Source organism: Ips typographus, linkage group LG5 (genome assembly GCF_016097725.1).
Source record: "Ips typographus isolate SLU linkage group LG5, UJ_Ityp_2.0, whole genome shotgun sequence".
Classification (NCBI taxonomy): Eukaryota; Metazoa; Arthropoda; class Insecta; order Coleoptera; family Curculionidae; genus Ips; species Ips typographus.
In genome coordinates, this window is record NC_138426.1 from 10,801,766 (window position 1) to 10,826,593 (window position 24,828).

A 24,828-nucleotide genomic window follows, 5' to 3' on the forward strand; every position below is an offset into this window, starting at 1 on the left:
GAATATTTCAGGATTCAGTACAATTATCGACGCCATTTTTCGTGTGAATTGTAGGGAATTTAATGCTCAATAACATATTTCACTGTTTCACCAGTTTTCACAAGCTTAAATTGCCTATTGTCTCAGTTTTTCACTAAAACTTGTTGTGTTCATGTTAATAGAGGGTGTTTTCTGCCATTTTCGGTTTGGTTATTCTACACCATTTACACATGTAGTTTAGAAAGCGTCAGCTGAATTTTAGAAACCATAAGATGGATTTAAAAAATATCACTTGTATTTCAGAAAATGCACTTTCAATTTTAGAATAATAACTTTGATTTTCGAAATTGCAATTTGTATTTCAGATTAGTCACTTGTATTATAGACTTACTTACTTTACTTTTTCGTGTCCGAGTCCAAAACTACTACTACTACTACTCCTACTAAGGCTGTATTATAGAAAAGAGCAGTTGGATTTTAGACATGGTCATTTGTAATTTGGAAAATTAAAGTTGAGCAAAAAAAGTAAATAAAAAAAAGTAAATAAGTAAAAAAAGGAAATAATTTAACGAATATTTTTAATAACATTGTGGTTTAAGCAGTTCAATGAAAAATGGATTTATCTCGAAAACCGTATCTCGTTTATTTTATCGAAATAAAGGAAGAGTACAATTTTTCGATAAAAATGTCCATTAATAGCGTTTGCAGCAGAAAATAATGACAGCTGTCAAAGTTAAAGCAAATTGTGTCTTAGGTCCAGTTAGTTCCTGCCTTTCGAACACGAGATACCTGGTTTTCATGTCAAATAGAAGGTCTCTTTCGATAAAACATTAAACCCAATAATCATTACAATATACAAAGTGTTTCAAAAGTTACGGCCAAAAACGTTAATTGGAAGACAGTTCTTTGGGGCTCGATATTTCCCTTAGGAGTGACTTAAAAAAAAATTATATGAACAAATCGTATTATTTTGACCTCCCCTATATGCCACCGAGAGATTGTCATATAGTTATGGGACACCCTGTATATTTTATATAAATTAATACTCCCGATGGGCGGGTTTTTTTGCTTAAAGTGATATTAAAAAAAAAACAATGAACTAATAACCACATAGAAACATAAAAAAATCTAAAATTGAAATAACGCGTTCTAAAATACAAGTGACTTTTTCTGAAATACAAGTGACAAATCTGAAATACAACTTACGTTTTCTAAAACCAAATTTACGATAATGAAATACAAGTTATAGATTCTGAAATAAGGTGAATAATGGTGTAGTTTAAAGAAAATCAGGATTTTTTCTAAACCATTTCGTGAGCAGAACGAATGTAACGTCACGATGTCGTAACTGTCAAATTGTCAACTTGTCAAATTACGTTATTGTGACGTCACATTTGCTCTGCTTGCTCCATAAATGCGGCCATTATCTTTCTATTCGTAAGTAATGGCTATTACTCACTCGATGATTTACGGTGTGTAAGTCGTAAGTCATTTTCGTGAGTAATTGCTATTATTACATACTCGCTGAATAATATATTAAAGCACAAACATTTTTATATTTTTTGAATATTTTTAGCATAATTCGTCATTCAATAAGTGTTGTTTTTTACTGTCTTTTATCTTTCTGTTTTTGTTTGATATTTGTTTCTGACACTGCTTTATTTGTCTTATATGGTTGTCAATACTAAAACAAACTGTGTTTTTTGCAGTTTTGACGGTAGAGGAAAATCATTGGCCGAAGCAAGTCATTGGTCAGACAAAGACGTATTCGGAACTAGAGCCTTTTTCCGTACAGTCACCGATCCGGCTCAATTAGTCATAGAGCAAGTCGCTCTCAAAGATGGAGGAATGTACCGATGTCGAGTGGATTTTAGAAATGCTCAAACTCGAAGCGTCTACTACAATTTAACAGTTATCGGTAAGTGGAAGGTAAATTTTGCATCCTGAAAGGATCGATTTAGAGGATTATTGGATGTTTCTTCGTGATTATTTATTGGTAAATTTGCCCCTTGGTAAATATTTACGGGAATTAAAAAGGTCCGTTGAGGCTAATTTAATTTTAAACTGGTAATTAATCTTCTTTATTAATGACTGTTGAATTAATATGTAATTACCAGCGGCTCTTTTCTTAAAACCTGCCACGATTTAATCGGTTCAGAAAGCTCATAAATAACGAAACCCTAAATAAACTTGATGAATGAGGGCCGCGAGTTTTCACAAATCTGAAAAAGCTCCCGTACATGAAACTAATATGCTTCTTTTAGTTAAATTTTCCTTTTTAGATTTTTTTAACACATTATAAAGTTGCTTTAAAACTAAAATATTCAAATTAAGGTGGATATTCGAGAGAATTTTCTAAAAAGAACCAGGAATTTATTTACGGTTTTCTTATGGGAAATATTAAATACTTTGCTTCCTGGACGTAATCTACTTAATTTTCTTATCTCGCATGCATGCAGTGTACTAGAAGCCGTTCAATATTTCAATAACAGAAGCGTCCGGGATTTTTATATTTCGACGTTCCATGTGATAGGAATTTTTCAATATCAGTTTTTCTAGTTTGCTACAACATTGCGTTAACCCCATAAACATCAAAACTGAGCTGGAAAATAGTAATTATCAATGTGATAATTTAATTCAATAATGCCGCTTAAGTTTCATGTCACGTTTGACAAGCACAGACTGATTTAAACCGTTCTCCATAAATTAAGGCCGTATATTGCTTCAGTTGTATTGTGCTAGATACTTACATTTGGTTTTAATGTCCTCTCGGCGCTCGCAAAATGAATATTGGAGCTTTGCAACGGTCGTAAAGGCAACATAAATTAATTTAGTAATATTCCAATAAAAGCCTCTGCATAATAGTGGAAGTTCAACCGTTAATTTTAATCCAGTCTATATGTGTGTGTGTGCGGAGTTAATTCAGCTTAAAGCTTTACCACAAAAATTTCTAGTAATTGTGTTTGCTAATCCGTATAAATTCAGGAAAAAAAAGTATAGATACCTTTTAAAAAGGTAGATTTTAGCTGTTGGGGTGACAATGTATTGCACACTTGAGGCCTATTGTGCTAGAATCTGGGCTGAGGTTAGTCTCACCACAGTTCCTCGTCCAGGTTCTATAGAAGAAATCTCCCTTTCATTGAAGATGCTGCTACCAAACAAGTTGGTTCTTAAGTTTGAGAGACTGCATCACATCCACAAAGCAGGTGATCAGGAATATCTTCATCATCCCCACAGAATCTGCAGTCTCAGTGTTTTCCTAGGCTTATCCGCTTCAGGTGGCTTCTCAAGCAAACAGGGGGCCTATTCTTGAAAGCAGGGAACCGAATTCTCACGAGAAGTGTTGATAGAATGTGACAGAAGGAGCTCACAATAACGGGTTCCTGTCACATTCTACAAATCTTTCTCTTGATAACTTCCTTCCCTCGTTTCAAGAATACGCACCCAGGGGGAACCTCTGAGCGAGAGTCTAATTTTTCAAATTCTTTACTTGTATCCCAGTTGTAACGTCCAAAAGCTCCCAGAGAATGGCTTTTTCATGTTCTTCCTTCAATTTCAGCTCTTATTTACAGGAGTGATCCCCCAAGGCTCCTTCTTTTTAGCCAGAATGTTGGTTTTCTCTTTTCCCTCAATTCTTCTGTGTCCTAGAACCTAGAGCAAGGTGACCCTAATATCTCTGTTTTGTTCATTGATTTTGCCTAAACATTCCCATACTATTTTAGAGCTGACTATCGATCAAAGTTACAATATCCTGATTGCGATCTCTCTCTCTTCAGTCGTTGCTCGCTACTATTCATGGTATAAGCCTTCTCTATCCTCCACAGTTCTCATTACTTCTGCCATTAACATATTTGTACGGTCTTTGATTTGGTCGATGAATCTTACAGGAGATCTGCCTTTCGTTCTTTTACCTTCTCTTGTATCACAATCTTTTCCGTGTCACGTGACCAAACTATTTAAGTATGCACCTCTGGAACGTTGAGAGGAGCCTTGAATATTCAGTTCTTGGGAATTAGGAATTAGGGAAATATTTGTCCTACGGACTGTCCAAGGGATTCTCAACATCCTGCGGTAGCATATCATTTGAAACGCTTCTATTTTTTATTAAAGTCCAAGATTCTGACCCTTAGGTTGCAATGGAGAATGTCCGCGATTTGAGAAGTCTCATCTTGGTCATTTTCCGGATATTGTGGTGTTTCCAAGTTTTAGCCATTTTGCCCAAAATTTCTTTTGCCAATCCAATCCTTCTGATTTCTTGGTCAGAGCATCCTCTGTTGGTTATTTTTGCACTAAGATGTCATTGGTTTGTATATTGTGGATGAGTCGAAGTGGGATTGAGATTGCCTGAAGATTATCCACAATCAACAGTATTTCCAGCATTTCCTGTTCGTATTGTGCCAGAACTAGTAGGTTTGACAAATAGAGACTCTGCCCTTCCAGTTTTCTAGAATTGGGGAGAGGATGCAGCCTTGTCTGACACTTTTCCCGACGCTGAATTCTATTGAAGGTTTTCCTTGCTCTATTCTTGTCACAAATGACTTTTATGATATATATGAGATATTTCGGGACTCCCATCTCACTCAGGATACCCCATAGTCGTTCCTATTGTACAGTGTCAAAGATTTTGGTGTATTCAAGGAAACACACAATATAGCTGGTTCTACTCGTATGCTTTTTCTATAATTTGTCGTAAGTTTATAAGTAGATTCATGCTTGTTCTGGGAGGATCTGAGGTAGAAACTCTTGAATCACTTCTGTATGATTTGCAAGAGAACTTTACTGGCATGGGTAATCAAAGCGATGAGTCTATAATTGCCATATTACATACATGCCATATTCATTTCTGGCTCCCTTTTTATTTCTAGGCATGTAGACTGATTCTGTCCATCTTTCGGGTCATTTATCCTTTTCTTTCTCTCTTTGATGTAGTAGATCTGTGCCTTTGTTACCGCTGCTCTTCAGCATTTCAGCGATGATGTTATAAGCCAAGAGATTTCTAAAGGTTTGCGTTGCTGGATTTTATTTAGATCCTCGTTGCTCTGCGCATTCTCTTCTTCTGAGGCCATCAGATTCTTACAGTAGGCTGCTTTCGATCGCCGTTGTCAGTGCTGAACTGAGCATAATATCTTTTTATACTCGTCTCCGAGTATATGGTTCTTGACCCAAACGCTCCTGTTCCATTTAATGGTGTGTTCGCCCAGAGGGTAAGTAACAGATTCATTAGTCCACTCTTTCTTGTTGCTTTACTTAGTGAAAGTGGAAAAAACGTAGTTCCAAAGTTATTCTTGATAGTTTATCTTTCGGATACATCAGATGTGGAATGTTTTTCGAAAGAGCATTCTTCCTTCAATCCCGTTCTTAGCCATTCTAATCAAAGCTGCCTCAGCGGCTCCCTGCACCATCAGGTGCAAAGGTGAAGCATGGCCTCCATTGCTGCTGTAGAACATGGTTTAATGACTCGTTTTATGCATAAGAATGTCAATATTTGGGCTAAGGGTATTCCTAGCAGTACCCTGTCAGGTTTTATTGCACCAAGCAGCCACCCCATATGTAATCATGGTGGTATACATTCATCTCAGAATGTTTGCTTTACAACTCCAAGTCTATCCACATCATCAAGCCATTGTGGTTTTACTGACAGTTTTCTGAATGTGCTTTGTTTCATTCCTAGAAATTTAACTTCTTGCTTGAATTCCATGACTTCTGCAGATATCTGGATCGTTTTCAGATTTGCCAGCTTTCTTCTTCTTGCGAATGATACAACAGTGCACCATCTTTCAGAGATGCTTGTTGGCATGTTAAGTAGTTCATCTACTGCTAAGCTCCACATCAGAGGTAAACCCTCCTTGAGGAGTACCACGAGTCATTCCAAACTCAATGGTGTTACTACCCACTGTAGTTTCCGCCGACCTCCTCCTTCCCCTCTTTCTCCTCCTCTCTTCCTCACTTTCATTGTAAATAACTGCCGTCTGGTTTCCTAAGTGTCATTACAGGATTCCTTGGACGTGACCTTATGTAGTCTAGCTAATGCTGGAGAGGAAGTTTTACGAAAAGTTTACCTTTTGGCCTTTCTTATTTCCTTGTTGTAAAGGGTCAAATTCTTGGTGTTCACTTGCCTGCATTTCTGTTTCTCTTTGCTTTATTGAACGGACCTCAGATCTTAAAGTTGTATAACAAATGACCACGGAGAACCTTATCAGATTTAATTATAAATGCCCTACTAACCAAATTGACATTTTCTAGTTTCAATTGGTGTTCTGTCCATCTTGTATTAAACTTTCTGCAAGATCAGTCTTGTAAAAGGGCCAATCAGATTTTCCTTCTAGAAATTATCATCCTCAATTTCCTCTATTCTGAATTATCTTGTCATCTGACAGGGACGGTTCAGATGACACTTTCTTCATCTAGATATGTTTGTGATGCTGATTGTAATATCAACTACTTCCTGTCTTGTTTTAGTTGAACGTAGGAGTATTTCAACTGTTCACAACACCAAAGTCGGTTTCTAATAAAAATTCAAACAAACGTTCACCATTTATTAAAAACCCTCTATATAACAACTTCACACCGAAAAACCAGAAAATTGACAGGCATTTTAGGTAATAACCCATCGAGGACAAATGATTAAACCGCATGTCTGGTCGTTCAGTTTTATTACGTTTGTGTGACATGCCGCAAATAATAATAATAGTAATTATAATTTATAGGGAATAATCAATCTATTGTCCGTGCAGCAAATTGAAAATCACCATTCTAAAATGTACTAGCTGGCAGTGTATTTAATAAATGCAATTTAAATCAGTAACTGTTTCAGTTTCTCTTGTGAAACCCAGGAACAATCGTAAAATAATTAATGCACATGAATAGACTGCTAGATTTAATTAGTGGTAGTTTAATTGTGGTGCAGTTGAGTCCTTTAAGTTATAATGGAGATTGTTTGGCTTTGTGTACATGAATTGAAAATCAAACACTTTTTCCTCCTTTAGCCGGATTTACACCAACAACAACTTCTAAGGGCGGAAAAAGCATTTATTTGATTTGTAATTAACACCAAAAAATTACCATTAATTTTTTTCTGGTGATTGCTTGTATTGCAATTCTGTGATTAATTAAAATTAAATTTATTCTATAGACAATTAAAACAAACAATGCAATTTTCAAAAAAACCTCTTAAATTCTCTCTGGGTCTCACATTCGGTGACAGAGCAATGACATTCAGTGACAGATGACAAGCAGCGTTGCCACAACATAAACACAATATATTTAATATATTCTTATTTATCTACGAACGGAAATTCTGATTGCAATAATAAAACAAGCTTTAAGCTAGATTTATATAAATGTTTTTGACCTTAGTTCAACTTCCTAGCAATCAATTTTCTGCAATGGCGAGATTGAAATCCATTTAGACGTTTCGGTCAGTTTCAAGTTTACACTTGTCCTATCAATCTTAATGGAAAGCGTTAGCTCTGTGAGCTTCGGAGGGTTTAGAGTTTCGCAGTGATTGTGCCGATGAACGGTTCAATTTTTACTACATATTTACTCAGCAATGGTATGAAAAGGTTTCATAATTAATCAATGGCAACGCCGCTTTCTATATCAAAGCGGAATTAGGAGCAAGTTGGGACGGACCATCCTAGGAATAATTCATTTGCATTTGTAATGCGCCCAAAGGCACAATGGTTCGCTCAATTCATGGCGTATTCATAGCAGCTGAAGCTTTGGATCGTCAATAATTTACCAATTTTGAAGATTTGCATGTTCTCAATCAGTATCGAGTGATGTAAAACCTGTCTGGCTTATCCTTTAATAAGCTTAATAGTATGACCATATGGCCACAAGGATATAATAATGGGTATTCTTTCAGAAATTATAATTAACGGAAATTTGACTGAAATGTCTTAAAAAACTGTCCTTAATTCACTGTAGAGCTGTAGAGTTACATAGCAAGTGTCGTAAGTCCCTAAAATGTTTCACAATTGTTTTAGAGCTATAAAACTCTACTGAACTATCTTAAAAGTATCGTGAATTAAGTAAAGTCTGTCAAATTGTTTTAAATTAACTATCGAGCTCTAAAATGACTCACAAATGTGTTAAATTTGTCAAATAGTTGTCAAGTATCAGTAAACTGTCTTAGAGCAAGCATAGAGCTGTAAATGTCTGTCTCAATTTCACTTTAGAGCTGTAAAGTCACTTAACAAGTGTTGTAAGTTTCCCAAATGTTTGGCAATTGCCTTAGAGATTTCATTGAGTCATAAAACTACACTGAACTGTCTTAAAAGTATCGTGAACTTAAGTAAGGTCTGTCGAATTGTTTTAAATTGACTATACAGCTGTAAAATGAATCATAAATGTCTAAAATTTCTCACAAGTGAGTCAAGTATCTGTAAACTGTCTTACAACAAGCATAGAGCTGTAAATGTCAGTCTTAAATTCACTTTAGAGCTGTAAAGTCACTTAACAAGTGTTGTAAGTCCCCAAATGGTTGGCGATTGTCTTAGAGATATCATTGAGCTATAAAACTCTATGAAACTGTCTTAAAAGTATCGTGGACTTAAGTAAGGTCTGTCAAATTGTTTTAAATTGACTATCGAGCTGTAAAATAACTCATAAATGTCTGAAATTTCTCAAATGTTTGTCAAGTATCTGTAAACTGTCAGAGCAAGCATAGAGCTGTAAATGTCTATCTTAATTTCACTGTAGAACTGTAAAGTCACTTAGCAAGTGTCGTAAGTCTTCCAAATGTTTGGCAGTATCTGTCATTGAGCTATAAAACTCTATGGAACTGTCTTAAAAGTATCGTGAACTTAAGTAAAGTCTGTCAAATTGTTTTAAATTGACTATCGAGTTGTAAAATGACTCATAAATGCCTTAAAATTCTCAAATGTTTGTCAAGTATCTGGAAACTGTCTTAGAGCAAGCATAGAGCTGTAAATGTCTGTCTTAATTTCACTGTAGAGCTGTAAAGTCACTTAGCAAGTGTCGTAAGTCTTCCACATGTTTGGCAGTATCTGTCATTGAGCTATAAAACTCTATGGAACTGTCTTAAAAGTATCGTGGACTTAAGTAAGGTCTGTCAAATTGTTTTAAATTGACTATCGAGTTGTAAAATGACTCATAAATGCCTTAAAATTCTCAAATGTTTGTCAAGTATCTGTAAACTGTCTTAGAGCAAGCATAGAGCTGTAAATGTCTGTCTTAAATTCACTTTAGAGCTGTAAAGTCACTTAACAAGTGTCGTAAGTCTTCCAAATGTTTGGCAGTATCTGTCATTGAGCTATAAAACTCTATGGAACTGTCTTAAAAGTATCGTGAACTTAAGTAAGGTCTGTCAAATTGTTTTAAATTGACTATCGAGTTGTAAAATGACTCACAATTGTCTTAAATTTGTCAAATAGTTGTCAAGTATCTGTAAACTGTCTTAGAGCAAGCATAGAGCTGTAAATGTCTGTCTTAATTTCACTGTAGAGCTGTAAAGTCACTTAGCAAGTGTCGTAAGTCTTCCAAATGTTTGGCAGTATCTGTCATTGAGCTATAAAACTCTATGGAACTGTCTTAAAAGTATCGTGAACTTAAGTAAAGTCTGTCAAATTGTTTTAAATTGACTATCGAGTTGTAAAATGACTCATAAATGCCTTAAAATTCTCAAATGTTTGTCAAGTATCTGTAAACTGTCTTAGAGCAAGCATAGAGCTGTAAATGTCTGTCTTAAATTCACTTTAGAGCTGTAAAGTCACTTAACAAGTGTTGTAAGTCTTCCAAATGTTTGGCAAGTGCTTTAGAGATTTCATTGAGCCATAAAACTATACTGAACTGTCTTAAAAGTATCGTGGACTTAAGTAAGGTCTGTCAAATTGTTTTAAATTGACTATCGAGTTGTAAAATGACTCATAAATGCCTTAAAATTCTCAAATGTTTGTCAAGTATCTGTAAACTGTCTTAGAGCAAGCATAGAGCTGTAAATGTCTGTCTTAAATTCACTTTAGAGCTGTAAAGTCACTTAACAAGTGTTGTAAGTCTTCCAAATGTTTGGCAAGTGCTTTAGAGATTTCATTGAGCCATAAAACTATACTGAACTGTCTTAAAAGTATCGTGGACTTAAGTAAGGTCTGTCAAATTGTTTTAAATTGACTATCGAGTTGTAAAATGACTCATAAATGCCTTAAAATTCTCAAATGTTTGTCAAGTATCTGTAAACTGTCTTAGAGCAAGCATAGAGCTGTAAATGTCCTTCTTAAATTCACTTTAGAGCTGTAAAGTCACTTAACAAGTGTTGTAAGTCTCCCAAATGTTTGGCAATTGCCTTAGAGTTATATCATAGAGCTATAAAACTCTATTGAACTGTCTTAAAAGTATTGTGAATTAAGTAAGGTTTGACAAATTTAAGTAAGGACCTAAGTAAAATCTGTCAAATTTTGCTTTTTACCTAAAATAATTCAGTTATTTGAACAGTTACGACAAAAGGTCACTAAAGGTAAAATATAGTCATAAAGGTCATTGGTGTGATGTTTTGATCGCTAGAGGGCGTCAAAGTCCAGCTTTATGACAATTTTCACCATTTTTGCTTTCTACACACTTTTTCATTTATTTTCCGGAAACTAAAAATAGTTTTTCACTTTTTTGGGACACCCTGTACTCAGCCGCTAATCTGAGACACCCCGTATCACCCTGATATCCATTTTGTTCCAACGGTCACGGTTTTGGGGATGACTTGGAAATTCGGTCAATTTTGACGGTTTCACCCTTAAAAACTGACATTTTTTCAAATGACACTCTAATTTGAAGCGTTCCTGAGATATTTAACAAAAACTGCAGAAAAGCAAGGTTAACTTTGAAGCCCTCTAGCGGCCGAACCGGGAAACTTAGCCGTGCTCGCTCAACGTTACGTGAGAGCACCATTCATTAGCTTTCTTTTGTTATATGGCTCGTATGTACAGGACGGTTCAAATAAGCGAGTTATTCACGATTTACGTGACATTCCAAAATTCCATATATTTATAGCTTTCACCTTGTGGAAAAAGGTAGACCGTTTCGAAACATTTGCAATACCCTGTATAGCGGAAAAACACATAAGTTTAACAGCTTTTTGTTAATATATAATAAAAGTGAGCAATGTTGGTCATGTTTTGGATTTATCATTGATTTTGCCTTTTAGGCTAATAATAATTAGCAAACAACATCAACACCTTGATTAACCCAGATTTGTGGGTTTTTTTACGTTTCTTATAAAAAAATTTAAAAAAGAAGATTTTTTTGGTAAATTAATGCTTTTAAAAAACGTACGTACAACTTTGCCCACCATATATTTTTTCCTCAATATCCTTATACCTTGAGCTCAAAAGCTCAAATCTCAAACAAATTTTTAGAACCAAGACACCCCAAAAGTGACTAAATTACAAAAAAAAAACTATAATTGAATATATAATATAATATAATTTTTGCACTACTATTGTAATTTTACACAGTTTCAGTGAATAATGGTTAAAACAATGAAATCAAATTCAGGAGTAAATATTCCATTTTACCAGTGATTAAGGATAATAATTCATAGAGCCCCAACGAGCGATTGTTCCCAATCAATAAAACTATGAAACAATAATAATTAAAATCGTTTTGGTGGTAAATATAGATGATGGTCATTAATTACCAAAATAGGGAAAGTAATCCAAAGGAAAATGAACGTTAGGGCAAGGGTCACGGTAAATCTGAACGAGACAACCACGTGCGAACCCCAGCTGGCGATTTGCCGGCTCAAATCCGGCAGTAATGAAACGCATCTGTCAGTCGTTAAAACAGTTGAGTCCGTCGGATTGTTGTTGATTAATTTCGCTCTCCTCGTTATATTTTCGATCGATTGTCACTGTTATACTGCTCCGAAACTGCAAACTTGCTCCGGTATTAATGGAATTATGAAACTATGATGCCAGGACGGAACCGTAGCAGTTTTCAAAGTTTTGCTTAATTTATGTTGCTAGTGCGGGACGTTCAAGTGAAACTTTTTGGTTTTCGAAAATACTGTTTGTTTTCCCCGTTCAAACGAGAGGATAAACTAATCCCCTGTACGACCGCATAACTTTAGAGCATGTGTCGCTGAAATAACGTATTAAGTATTGAGCAGCAAAGTTTTGGTTTGTTGCAGGCAATGTTGACAATTTCTTGATTAATATATTAGTAAGTTCATATTAGTGTCAGGTGGGATACGTTATAATGCAACTTCTACAAATGCCGTACGACAAAAAGAGAATATAGGAATGAACATAAGAGCAGTTCAAGATGGCCCGACAAAGGAAATATCAAGATAAACAAATACACGAAAACGGAAAGCACGAATTTGGAACGGGCTTTGTGATTAAAGAAGATTTAGTGCAGAACATACTGGAAATCAAACCAATAAGTGAAAGAATATGTTACATCAAACTTAAAGGACAATGGTACAACATCTCGATCATTTCAGCGCATGCACCAACTGAGGAGAAGGATGAAGTTACCAAAGATGCCTTCTACGGTGCCCTAGAAAGAACTATAGATACAATGCCCAAACAAGACATGCAACTAGTCTGTGGGGATGTTAACGCAAAGATAGGCAAAGAGCCTAACAATAGGCAAACACAGCCTCCATAATCAATGATAATGTGTTCTCACATAAGGATATTCATAAACAGACTTGGGTCTCAAATGATCACATCACCCTAAACCAGATCGACCATATCATTACAGATGCTGGTCACGCGATCAACATATGGGATGCTTGGGGATACAGATCATTACTTAGTCTGCGCAAGAGTCAGAATTAGAATATCGACGGAAAAATCCAACCAAACCAAGTTAACCCCAAAATGGAACATAGACGAACTGCAGAATTGGACAAAACAACAAAAATATAGAGCAAAAGTCAAGAAAACACTAAACTTTAAAACAGAAGGTAGTGAAAGTGAAATTGAAAAGCTATGGGACGTAACTGCAGAAATTATAACAAAGACCGCCGAAAGTGTCTTTGGAAAAAGTAAAAGATAGAGGGCAAAAACATGGTTCGACGAGGAATGCCAAAAACAGCAACGAAGAGAATGATACAACTACAAACAAACGAAAGTAGAGAGAAGTACGCAATTTGTTGAAAAGAAACAAGAAAACTAATAAGAGCGAAGATATGAAGATACGAACGACAGAAATATGAAGCAATGAAAAGACATCGCCCCAAACCAGGCTCCAGAGAATTCTACAGAGCAATCTCTTGAGAGAAGAGAGGATTTAAGCCCAGATCCATACTAACTCTGAAGAACCACGTGTCTTTGGAAAAAGTAAAAGCGAAAGAGCAAAAACATGGTTCGACGAGGAATGCCAAAAACAGAAAGGGAGAGAATGATACAACTACAAACAAACGAAAGTAGAGAAAAGTACGCAATTTGTTGAAAAGAAACAAGAAAACTAATAAGAGCGAAGATAAGAAGATATGAACGACAGAAGTAAGAAGCAATGGAAAGAGATCGCCTCAAACCAGGCTCCAGAGAATTCTACAGAGCAATCTCTTGAGAGAAGAGAGGATTTAAGCCCAGATCCATACCAACACTGAAGAACAACCAAGGGCACATGATACTCAACGACAAAGAACTAATTGAGGAATGGAAAGGGTATTTTAAAGACCTTCTAAACGTGAAACAAGAAGAACCACACAAAGAAGAAACATACAGCACAGTGAACCTACCAGTGTTAATGAACCTTCCATGGGGAAACCCAAAAGGCACTAAATAAACTAAAGAACTCGAAGGCACCTGGCTCGGATGAGATACCGGCAGAACTTTTTTAAATATGGGGGAGAGGCACTACATCGCCAAATCGACCGAATATATTATATGGCAAGAAGAAAAAAATACCAATATGATGGAAAGAAAGCATTCAACTCTAGAAGAATCTCACTTATAAACACTGCATATAAAGTTCCATCAAACATCCTACTAATTAGACTAACCCCATATGCAGAAACTTCCTGGGAGAGTACCAAGCCGGATTTAGGACAAACAGATCAACAATAGACCAACTCTTTACACTAAGGCAGCTACTAGAAAAAGCATGGAAATATAATAGAATGGTACATAACCTCTTAATAGACTTAGAGAGAAGCCAAATCTGGAACGCTATGGCAGAATTCTCTATACCAAAGAAGCTCATGTGGGAGGATGTTCCAACAGGAAAATCAAGTCCCAGAATGCGTTGGAGAGACAACATTAAGTCAGACCTCCAAAAATGAATATTCCTTTAGACCATAGATTGATGGAAAACCTGAGTTGAAGAGAGTGGTGCAGTCTTTCAAGACCCACCCAGGGTTGTAGCGCTGAAGAATGATGATGATGACTATTCAAATTAAGGAAAAATCATTCTTTTCCTTCACGTAGCTTTGTCAATGTTTCAGTGAAAACTGCTGTTCTGAACAAATCTGCAAAAAACCTTTCTCGCAGTTTCACCATCTTCCAATCGACCGTTTGCTCACAGTCTTCTTCTGGATTATCAAGTAGAGTATCTCATATTTTGAGCCCCGCATTATGTGACCCAGATAAGTAATCTTCAACACCTCCAACTGTACCTCCAAGTACTTTTGTTCTACCCACGATATTCTGAGCATTCTTCTGTAGGTCCACATCACAAATGCTTCTATTTTTATTTCGTACATCCCGTTAAGGGTCCAAGTTGTCAGCTCAGCTGGCGATTACAAAGCATTTTCTTCATTTTGACAAAAACGTGCTTTCTCTATACGGATCTTGAATGATGAATAATCAGCGGTGCAGATGATGTTTGTTTCCAGATAGTTATATCTTGTAACCTTCTCTAATTGTTCGTCATATACATAGAGGTGTTCTTGTGGAGCGTTGTTCTTTGTTCTACTTCTTCTTTCAACAGCCTTTTGTGGTCCACACCTGGACATATGCCTCCCTTTCCATCTTCTATGCTTCCTTTTTTCCTTTGTTGTGTGCCAAATTTCCAGCATGTTAACTACCCTCACACTTTACAAACAAGTTACCCTAACTGGCAATATGCGTATTTTTACTTTTTTTTTCTATTTTGTTTCCACCAATATTTCAATTAAACCAAAAGTACGTTTTTCCATATATGTAGCTTTTAAATGATGGGGTTATAATCTTCGGTTACTACTCACTGTATCTAAACACTGGTTTACACAGAAATATATACTTTAATTTAATATCCATGCAATCACAAGAAATCTAGAAAAGCAGCTGGTTATATGCAGTTCTAGGAAACAATCCGAGACAGTAATCAGGCAATTCTCCAGCCAAGAAAATTTATTCCAAAAATAAAAGAATCCATAAATTGGATCCCTGGCGCTGCATAAATCCAGCGTTTTGCTTCAAGCCATGAAAAATTCAGTTTTTACTTTATAAATTGAATACACTGTTAATTTTGTTGCAGTGCCTCCACAACACCCGATAATCCTCAACAAATATGGCAGACAGTTAAACTACACCGTCGGTCCTCATGAGGTCGGTGACGATGTGGTGTTGACCTGCAGGTTAGTGTTGCACCATCACTCCAGCTAGCTTTTTAATGTTGGTTGAATTATAGGTCAGTTGGAGGACATCCACGACCTACAGTCAAATGGTTGGTGAATGGTTTACTGGTTGATGACGTAGCAGAACACCAAGCAGGTGACGTGATTGACAACAAACTCACCTGGCCCTCAGTATCCCGGAAGGATTTGGACGCCATTTTCACTTGCCAGGCTGAAAACACCAAACTCACCGAACCTAAAGATGCTATTGTAACACTTGAGTTGCTCCGTAAGTAGTGCATTTAGAGGCACTGAAGTGCAACTACAAGACTGCGGACTTATTTATATTGCAGTGAAACCGTTAACGGTGAACATATTGAAAACTGAGAGCCCCCTGGTGGCCGATAAGAGGTATGAAGTTACCTGCGAGTCGGCCGGGTCTCGTCCTCCCGCTATAATTACATGGTATAAAGGGAAACGTCAGCTTCGCAGGACAAAGGTACGTGGGGAAACTAAAGCAATTTCAAAATTACGACTCGGCCCCGTTCCGGTTTACGAATAAATTGTGTCTCGTGCATTACGAAATTATGAGTCGAGCGTGAAATCAAGGCAAATGTTTGTTATATAGCTTGATAAGATTTACTTAAGCCGGCATTGTACGCTTTTGTGAACGCGTTCTTGTCGGTTTTGTTATGCGATTCTGCTCCGGGCACATCGGGAACTATTTCCTCAAGAAATTGAATAGACTTAATTTGGTATGTCTAGAAGGCTTTAACTGAGTCCCGTAATTGTTTATTTTAAACTAGGAAAATAGCACTTAAACGTTACAACGTAAAATATCAAAGCGATTAAGGTAACGAATTTTCTAACAACATTTTTTATACTTCTGCTTCTTGCTGTCAAATTTTGCAACCATAAAGAGTTTCGAACCATTTATTTACACTAAATACTGTAATTTAAACTTTTCCAACTATATGAAATAGCACTTACACGGTTCAACGTAAAATATCAACGCGATATGGGAAAAGAGTTTTATAACTATATTTGAAAAACTTACTCCTGCTCATTGCTGTGATATTTTGCAATCATAGAGAATATTCAAACAATAAATTTATTAAATTTATACCTAAAATGCTTTACTTAGACAATTAAAACTTGTTCCAACTATACAAGATGATTAAGCTTATAAAATAAAACGTTTACCTATACAGTGAAATTCAAAATTCTAAGAATTGAAATTCAAAATTCAACATTCCAAACATCGAAAATTTGCCAATTTCTAAGAATAATTTGGCAAATTTTTGATGTTTTATTTACATCATTGCTCTGGTTTAGTCACACTTAGATTTTAGAAAGTTCTGGCTTTTTCACAATGATTGCAGAAGCGTATGGCAATTATGAAAGCTTCTTGGATGGTTTAGGAATTTTTTAGAGGAGTCTTGTACTTTTTGGGTAGTATTCAGTTGTAATCAGAGGCTTTTGGCATCTCTAAAATAATTCTAAAGAAATGTGGTAGTGCTAGAGAATTTAGAAGGTTCTGATAATTTCTGGGACATTTTCGATAGAATTCAGACGCATTTTCCAAATATTACCATGAGACTCACTTTCAATAATTTGTGGAGGCCTTAGTTATCTCTATAATAATAATATTAGACGACTACCACAGGTTTAAAAAAATACTGAAAACTTTAGGACACTGGGAAGCCTCTGACAATTTTTGGGAAGTTTTCAGTACTATTTAAAGGTTTTTGACATTTTTCAATTAATTTTAGAAGCTTCTGGTAAATTTGGCATTTCTAAAACAATTCTAGAAGCTTTCGGCAATATTTAGGAGATTTTCAAATAATTCTTAAGGATTTTGATAAAATTCTTGAAAGATTTAGGATCTTATACAGTCCTTTTGGACTTTTTGGGAAGGTTTTGGTAGTGCTTAGAGAGCTTTGGTATGTTTCAAATCATACCTAGAAGCCTTTTCCAGTTTTATAAACATTAGTTGGGAGGTTTAGGTTTTAGAGGCCTCTGGCAAATTGTTAGGAGGTTTCTCGTAGCATATAGAGCTCTCTGGAATACCTGAAATTATTGTAGAAGACCCTGGTAAGTTTAAATAAGTTGAAAGGTACATAACACTTATAGAGCCTTTTGGCTATTTTTGGGAGGTTTTAAGTAGTATCTAAATGATTCTGACATTAAAATAATTCCAGAACCTCGGGGCATCTCTAAAATAATTTGAGAGAACTCTGGCAGTTATAGAAACAGTTTTGAAGTTGTAAAGATCTCTGGAAAATTCCGGAATGTTTTCAGTAGTGTTTAGTGGCTTCTGACATTTCTAAAATAATTCTAGAGCCCTTGTACATCTCTAAAATAATTGTAGAGAACTCTGGCAGATATAGAAACATTTTTGAAGGATTAAAGATACTTGTAAAGATCTCTGGATAATTCTGGAAGGTTTTCAGTAGTGTTTAAAGGCTTCTGACATTTCTAAAATAATTCTAGAGCCCTTGTACATCTCTAAAATAATTGTAGAGAACTCTGGCAGTTATAGAAACATTTTTGAAGGATTAGAGATACTTGTAAAGGTCTTAAAAGTAAATTCCGGAAGGTTTTCAGTAGTGTTTAGTGGCTTCTGACATTTCTAAAATAATTCTAGAGCCCTTGTACATCTCTAAAATAATTGTAGAGAACTCTGGCAGATATAGAAACATTTTTGAAGGATTAAAGATACTTGTAAAGATCTCTGGATAATTCTGGAAGGTTTTCAGTAGTGTTTAAAGGCTTCTGACATTTCTAAAATAATTCTAGAGCCCTTGTACATCTCTAAAATAATTGTAGAGAACTCTGGCAGTTATAGAAACATTTTTGAAGGATTAGAGATACTTGTAAAGGTCTTAAAAGTAAATTCCGGAAGGTTTTCAGTAGTGTTTAAAGGCTTCTGACATTTCTAAAATAATTCTAGAACATTTGGACATCTCTAAAATAATTGTAGAGAACTCTGGGAGTTATAGAAACATTTTTGAAGGATTAGAGATACTTGTAAAGATCTCTGGATAATTCCGGAAGGTTTTTGGTAGTGTTTAGTGGCTTCTGACATTTCTAAAATAATTCTAGAGCCCTTGTACATCTCTAAAATAATTGTAGAGAACTCTGGCAGTTATAGAAACATTTTTGAAGGATTAGAGATACTTGTAAAGATCTCTGGATAATTCCGGAAGGTTTTTAGTAGTGTTTAGAGACTTCTGATATTTATAAAATAATTCTAGAACATTTGGACATCTCTAAAATAATTGTAGAAAACTCTGGCAGTTATAGAAACATTTTTGAAGAATTAGAGATACTTGTAAAGGTCTTAAAAGTAAATTTCGGAAGGTTTTTAGTAGCGTTTAGAGGCTTCTGGCATTTTTTAAATAATTCTTAAGACTCCGGGAAATCTCATCAGAAATCTTCTCATTTGTGAAGATTTTAGTAGAATTGACATTTTTAAGAGTCACTCAGTAATATTTTAAAGTCTGACTGTTGAAAAAGGTTTTCGTCAAATTTATGATGTTTTGAATGAGCGCTGACTTCTATGTGTAAAGGGTATATCCTACTGAGGTAGGTAAATGAATATTCATTTACAATTGAGACGACTCTAAAAATAGTTGACACACCCTGTACATTATGATATATTTTGGCAACTGCCACAGGTCACGTGATAAATGCCAATTACGTAAAAACTCGTTCGTAATCAAACAAATCTTTATAACATGTTTTGCAGTTTTTATTTTGACATTTGTGACGTCAAAGACAATGAATACGCTAGTTTAGGATAACGTGACACCTGTCAAATATGTCACTACTGTCAAACATCAATGATTGAATCGCTTGCACTTTGTTTAACAATTTTACTACATTTTTCTACTTTCCAAATTTTTCGTCATTACATGAGGATTATTACAAAATGGCGACCACAAGATGGCGCTTGGTAATGTTATCACTTTCAAAATGGCTGCTTACCTAACAAATTTTTTCTGTTCTAATTATTATGAAAGGTTATTCTAACATAACACATTGGTTTTTCTTCATTTTATTAATGAGAGACATTTTTAAATCCTTGTGTGCACATTTGATTGATTTTGTTGTTCTGTCTGTATTATATATCATTATTTAGGAGTTTCAATTACTGTTTTTGTATATAGAGTAATTGCAGGACAGACAAAGACAGGACAGTTCTATATAGACTATAGTAAAAAACAAATAAGCGGTTCTATGCAAGTAAAAATCCATTTTTAAATCCCATTGTCAAAAATTTAAAGCCAATTTCTTGCACATCAAGACCAAGAAATCCATTGTTCTCCACAAGCATTTTAAAAATTGTTTATTTCGCCCTAATGCTTCGAGACGATAAATTCCGAAAATCTGTCATAAGCAAAGTCGGACTTCTGGCCGTTTTCTCTCGCTGCTATTTCTTACACACTTAAATAGGAAGATTTGCGCGAATTTGAAAAGTTGCCCCATTAAAGACAACAATGGGGGGTATGTTTTGGAAAAGTAATTACGTTAATGGAGGGCAAAATTTCAAATTGGGATTATGATGATTTAGGGGGACGATTTCGCGCCTTTAGTGCCCCATTTAAATTAATTATTTCTGTTTTGAGCTCGGCAAGTTTTTGCAGCTTATGCTCGTTTTTTACTTGCAGGAGGAGACTAGAGAAAATGTGACGATAAGCGAGTTGAGTTTCGTGCCAACAACTGAAGATGACGGCAAGTCTATAACGTGCCGAGCTGAAAATCCTAACGTAACTGGACTGTTTCTGGAAACATCGTGGAAAATCGATGTGGTTTGTAAGTATAGTTTTAGACAGGATGTGCTAGTTTTTACTGCCCAAAACTTAAATGAGAATTTGCTATATCACAAATCAAATTAACATAAACAATTCTCAATAGTACTATGTTAAGTCTAATATTGCCTTAGAAACAGTTTGAATGAATTTTATTGTTATTTTACACATTTTTAGGAAAATAACCATAAATTGCATGAAAGCTGTTTCTTTAGTGCAACAAGTCTGAATGCAAGATTTTCTAAAATTTTACATGCACGAAACGTATTTTGTGGACAAACACGTCAACCCATATGTCAAGTCGTTTACAAGTGCCATACACTCTTCTGAACCTATCAAACAGGTTTTCAGACAGTTTTTGACATTTCACGGACATTCCACACTTGACAAACACGTCAAGTCACCTGTCAAGTCGTTTACAAGTGTTTTACACTCTTCTAAACCTATCAAACAGGTTTTCAGACAGTTTTTCACATTTCACGGACATTTCAAAGTTGAGAAACACGTCAAGCCACTTGTCAATCCGTTTAGAATTGCTATACACTCTTCTGAACCTATCAAACAGGTTTTCAGACAGTTTTTGACATTTCACAGTTGACAAAGATGTCAAGTCACCTGTCAAGTCGTTTACAAGTGCTTTACACTCTTTTGGATCTATCAAACAGGTTTTCAGACAGTTTTTGACATTTCACGGACATTTCACAGTTGACAAAGACGTCAAGTCACCTGTCAAGTCGTTTACAAGTGTTTTACACTCTTCTAAACCTATCAAACAGGTTTTCAGACAGTTTTTCACATTTCACGGACATTTCAAAGTTGAGAAACACGTCAAGCTACTTGTCAATCCGTTTAGAATTGCTATACACTCTTCTGAACCTATCAAACAGGTTTTCAGACAGTTTTTGACATTTCACAGTTGACAAAGATGTCAAGTCACCTGTCAAGTCGTTTACAAGTGCTTTACACTCTTCTGGATCTATCAAACAGGTTTTCAGACAGTTTTTGACATTCCACGGACATTTCACAGTTGACAAACACGTCAAGCCACTCTTCTGGATCAATCAAACAGTTTTTGATGTTTCACGGACGTTTGGCAGTTGACAGACACGTCAAGTCGCCTGTCAAGCCGTTTATTGAGACTATATACTTTTCCGAACCTATCCAGCAGATTCACGAACATTTGACTAGTTGACAGACACATTTAAGCTCGATCTAACCTAAACACTTTATTTTGGTACTTTGACTGACCTGTCACTGTTTTTCAGACAATTTTTGACGTTTACATGACATTTGACAGTTGCCATAACTGACAGACACGTCAAACTAACTGTCAACTTATTAGCACGGGGCTGTAAACTATTCTAACCAAATTAGTGGGATATTTACACAAAGAGACATTTTCCGGTGGTTTTTGATAGCCCGTAACTCTGTTATTTTGACAGTTATTGCAACGAAATTTTGTACCATCGTGTAGATTGTGAAATTTACTTTAAATCCCTTTATATGGTGTTTGCTGCAAAGTTGTCAAATAACCGAGTTACTTTGAGTGAAATGGAACTCGGAGCTCGTTTTCTGGACAGTTATTGCAAAGAATTTTTGAAGAAGTCACAGTTTTTTCAACTTTGCAATGAATGTCTGAGAAAAGAGACCAGTTTGTCAACGCTGCACTGAATGTACATGCTCTGAGCTACAAAATAATACGTTGAACCACTGTAAGTGTTAAAATAACCGAGTTATTGGCGATTAAGGTAGCAACTGTTAAATTTAGTCAAAGCTACCTTTAACTGTCAAAAACTCGGTTATTTGACAGTTTGGCTACAGACACTGTATAAGGTACTCGGAAATACGTTTCAAGAGCTTTAAATTGATACATGTACACACCCTGTAACTGTAAAAATAAACGAGTTATTGGCGGTTAAAATCTCAACCGTCAAATTTAGTCTACTAGAGACACCATATAGAGCAGTCAAAAGTAAGTTTAGTGGGCTTTAAAATGATATATTAAACCACCCTGTAAGTAGCGAAATAACAAGGTTGTCTGTTAAAGTGGTAACTGTTAAATTCAGTCAACACTGTCCTTACAGTCAAATAACTCGCTTATTTGACATTTTGACTCTAGGCACTATTTAGGGTGGTCAAAAGTACATTTCAAAGGCTACAAAATGGTATATCAAACCACTCTGTAACTGTTAAAATAACCGAGCTAGGAGCTGAACGTAAAAACTGTCAAAATGAGTTAAATCTGTCATTATATCAGGTGTTTATAAGGTTTTGAATTTACAAAGTCAAGTGTTGTTTTTTTAAGGAAATTTTGACTTGAAGTGTCAAGAGTAAAATTGCTCTCATACATATGCAACCTTCACTTTGACAGCCTGTAACTCGGTTATTTTGACAGTTAATGCAACGGTTTTTTCACTAAATTGTGGGCAGTAAAATTCTGTTAAAATCACCCTGTATAGTACTTAAAGCAAAATTATCAAATGAGCGAATTATTTTGACTTAAAGTGTCAACAGAAAAGCTGCTGTCATACATGTGCAACCTCAACTTTGACGGCCTGTAATTCGGTTATTTTGACACTTAATGCAACGGATTTTTCTACCATCGTGTAGGCCGTGAATTTTCCTTTAAATCATACTGTATAGTGTTTGTAGTAAAATTGTCAGATAAGCAAATTATTTTGACTTGCAAGATCAAGAGTAAAATTGCTGTCAAACACGTGTAACTTTCAATTTGACAGCCTGTAACTGGGTTATTTTGACAGTTAGTGCAACAAAATTTTTTAGCCAAATTTTAACCGTGAAATTTTCTTGAAATCACTTTGTATAGTGTTTGAAGTAAAGTGGTCAAATAACCGCATTATTTTGACTTGAAGTGTTAAGAGTAAAATTGCTCTTAAGAACATGTGGAACCTTATCTTTGACAGCCTGTAACTCGGTTATTTTGACAGTTAATGCAACGGATTTTTACCATCGTATAGGCAGTGAATTTTCCTTCAAATCATCCTGTATAATGTTTGTAGTAAAATTGTCAAATAACCAAGTTATTTTGACTTCAAGTGTCAAACGTAAAAGTTTAGCTCTCTTAGACTGAGAGAATTTTGTTTTGAACAAAAAACAAAATTTTGGAAATTTCTTGAAATTCAATTTTCTTTTTGACTGTTACAACTGTTTTTTGACGTGAATGACACATGAGTCAGTTCTTATTTAAAGACAACATTTTGGAAATAATATATAATTTCTCTAAATGCTTCTTTTGAACTAATCTTGTTCTATGTCAATTGTTTTTTCTATGTTCTTAGTTTGACAGGATGATTATCATTTAATGTAACTATAGTTTGATAGATGTCAGTAAGGTTAAATTTTGCTTCTCAACACTGTTTGTCACAAAGGTAAATCTCGTTAAAACCGTCATTCATTTTAACGTAAATTCGCCCTTATTGACGTAATTTTTGTAAAATGTAATTGTCCCTTTTGAGGTGCACAAACAAATTTTATTTGTAGAAAGTTGTGTATTTAGGAAGTCTTTTTGGATATTAGTTGGTACAGTTAACTTTATTATGCGTTAATAGAGTTTGGTTAATTAAAACTGGGACACCCTGTATACGTACGAAGTAATTTACGGTTAAGGGCAATCAAACCAGAATCGATAATCGCATGCTATATATGACGGGCTGTACATTTTTCAAATGCAAATTTGGGCCCAGTTTTAATAAACTGGAAGCAAATAGCATGCCTTTTGTGATTATCGATTTCAACTAGACCCGATTTTGTTGCCGGATTTGGCTTTGAATAATGTATCCTTTGCATTTCGTATGAAGCTATTTGCAACTGTGCAATCTCCAACGGGCGTTTTCACAAATATTGGAATTTTATGTACGCTCTTCTGATTTACAATTTATTTAAATAATACTATCAGTTATAGCTAAACCAAGCTTATTAACAAAATACGACCATAGAAAAACAGGAAATTGCCAGAGAAACATTGAAACCCTCTGACATATAGAAAATACCCAGAACTTTACGTAAAATCCATAAATGCAAAAAAAATGGGGGTTCTCATTTGAAAATTTCAACACGAAGGTCATATCTACATTTTGGGACACCCTGTACATCAAATTTTTTTCTCAAAAAAAGCGCCTTTAAAAATAAGATAATTCCCTGAATTTTAATCGAATTTATTCCATACATTATGAACACACTGTATGTAACTTTTTGAAAAATATGTTAACTTCTAATCAACTTTTAGGCGTCGTTAAATAGCCCGATTTCTTAGCTATCCATGGAGGTATGACAGTTTTAGAGAAGTGTCTTAAATAAGCTTGTTATTCAACGTTAAAACAAACAGTGTCAAATGTGTAAACTTGGAAAACTCGTTTGGCTTTGGCGCCCCCTATCGGCAAAACCTTAGCACAAACAAACCAACTTTTATATATCAATGCAAAGCCTGTTTTATTGGCTAGTCATTGACGTATAAAAGTCCTACACAATTGTAGAAAATAAACAAGTTATTTAAAGCTAAAGCAAAGGCTGTCAAAA

The 24,828-nt window shown here is 35.3% G+C and overlaps 1 protein-coding gene across 1 annotated transcript in view; it reads left to right on the plus strand.

Moving 5' to 3' along the window:
• side-II (sidestep II transmembrane protein) overlaps window positions 1–24,828 on the plus strand; it is a 162,960-nt gene that overhangs the window by 93,269 nt on the left and 44,863 nt on the right. Inside the window, exons 3-7 of the mRNA XM_081980734.1 lie at window positions 1,689–1,897; window positions 15,400–15,499; window positions 15,553–15,767; window positions 15,832–15,977; window positions 20,152–20,296. Coding sequence (XP_081836860.1) covers window positions 1,689–1,897; window positions 15,400–15,499; window positions 15,553–15,767; window positions 15,832–15,977; window positions 20,152–20,296 — 815 coding nt within the window. The remainder of the gene's footprint in view (window positions 1–1,688; window positions 1,898–15,399; window positions 15,500–15,552; window positions 15,768–15,831; window positions 15,978–20,151; window positions 20,297–24,828) is intronic.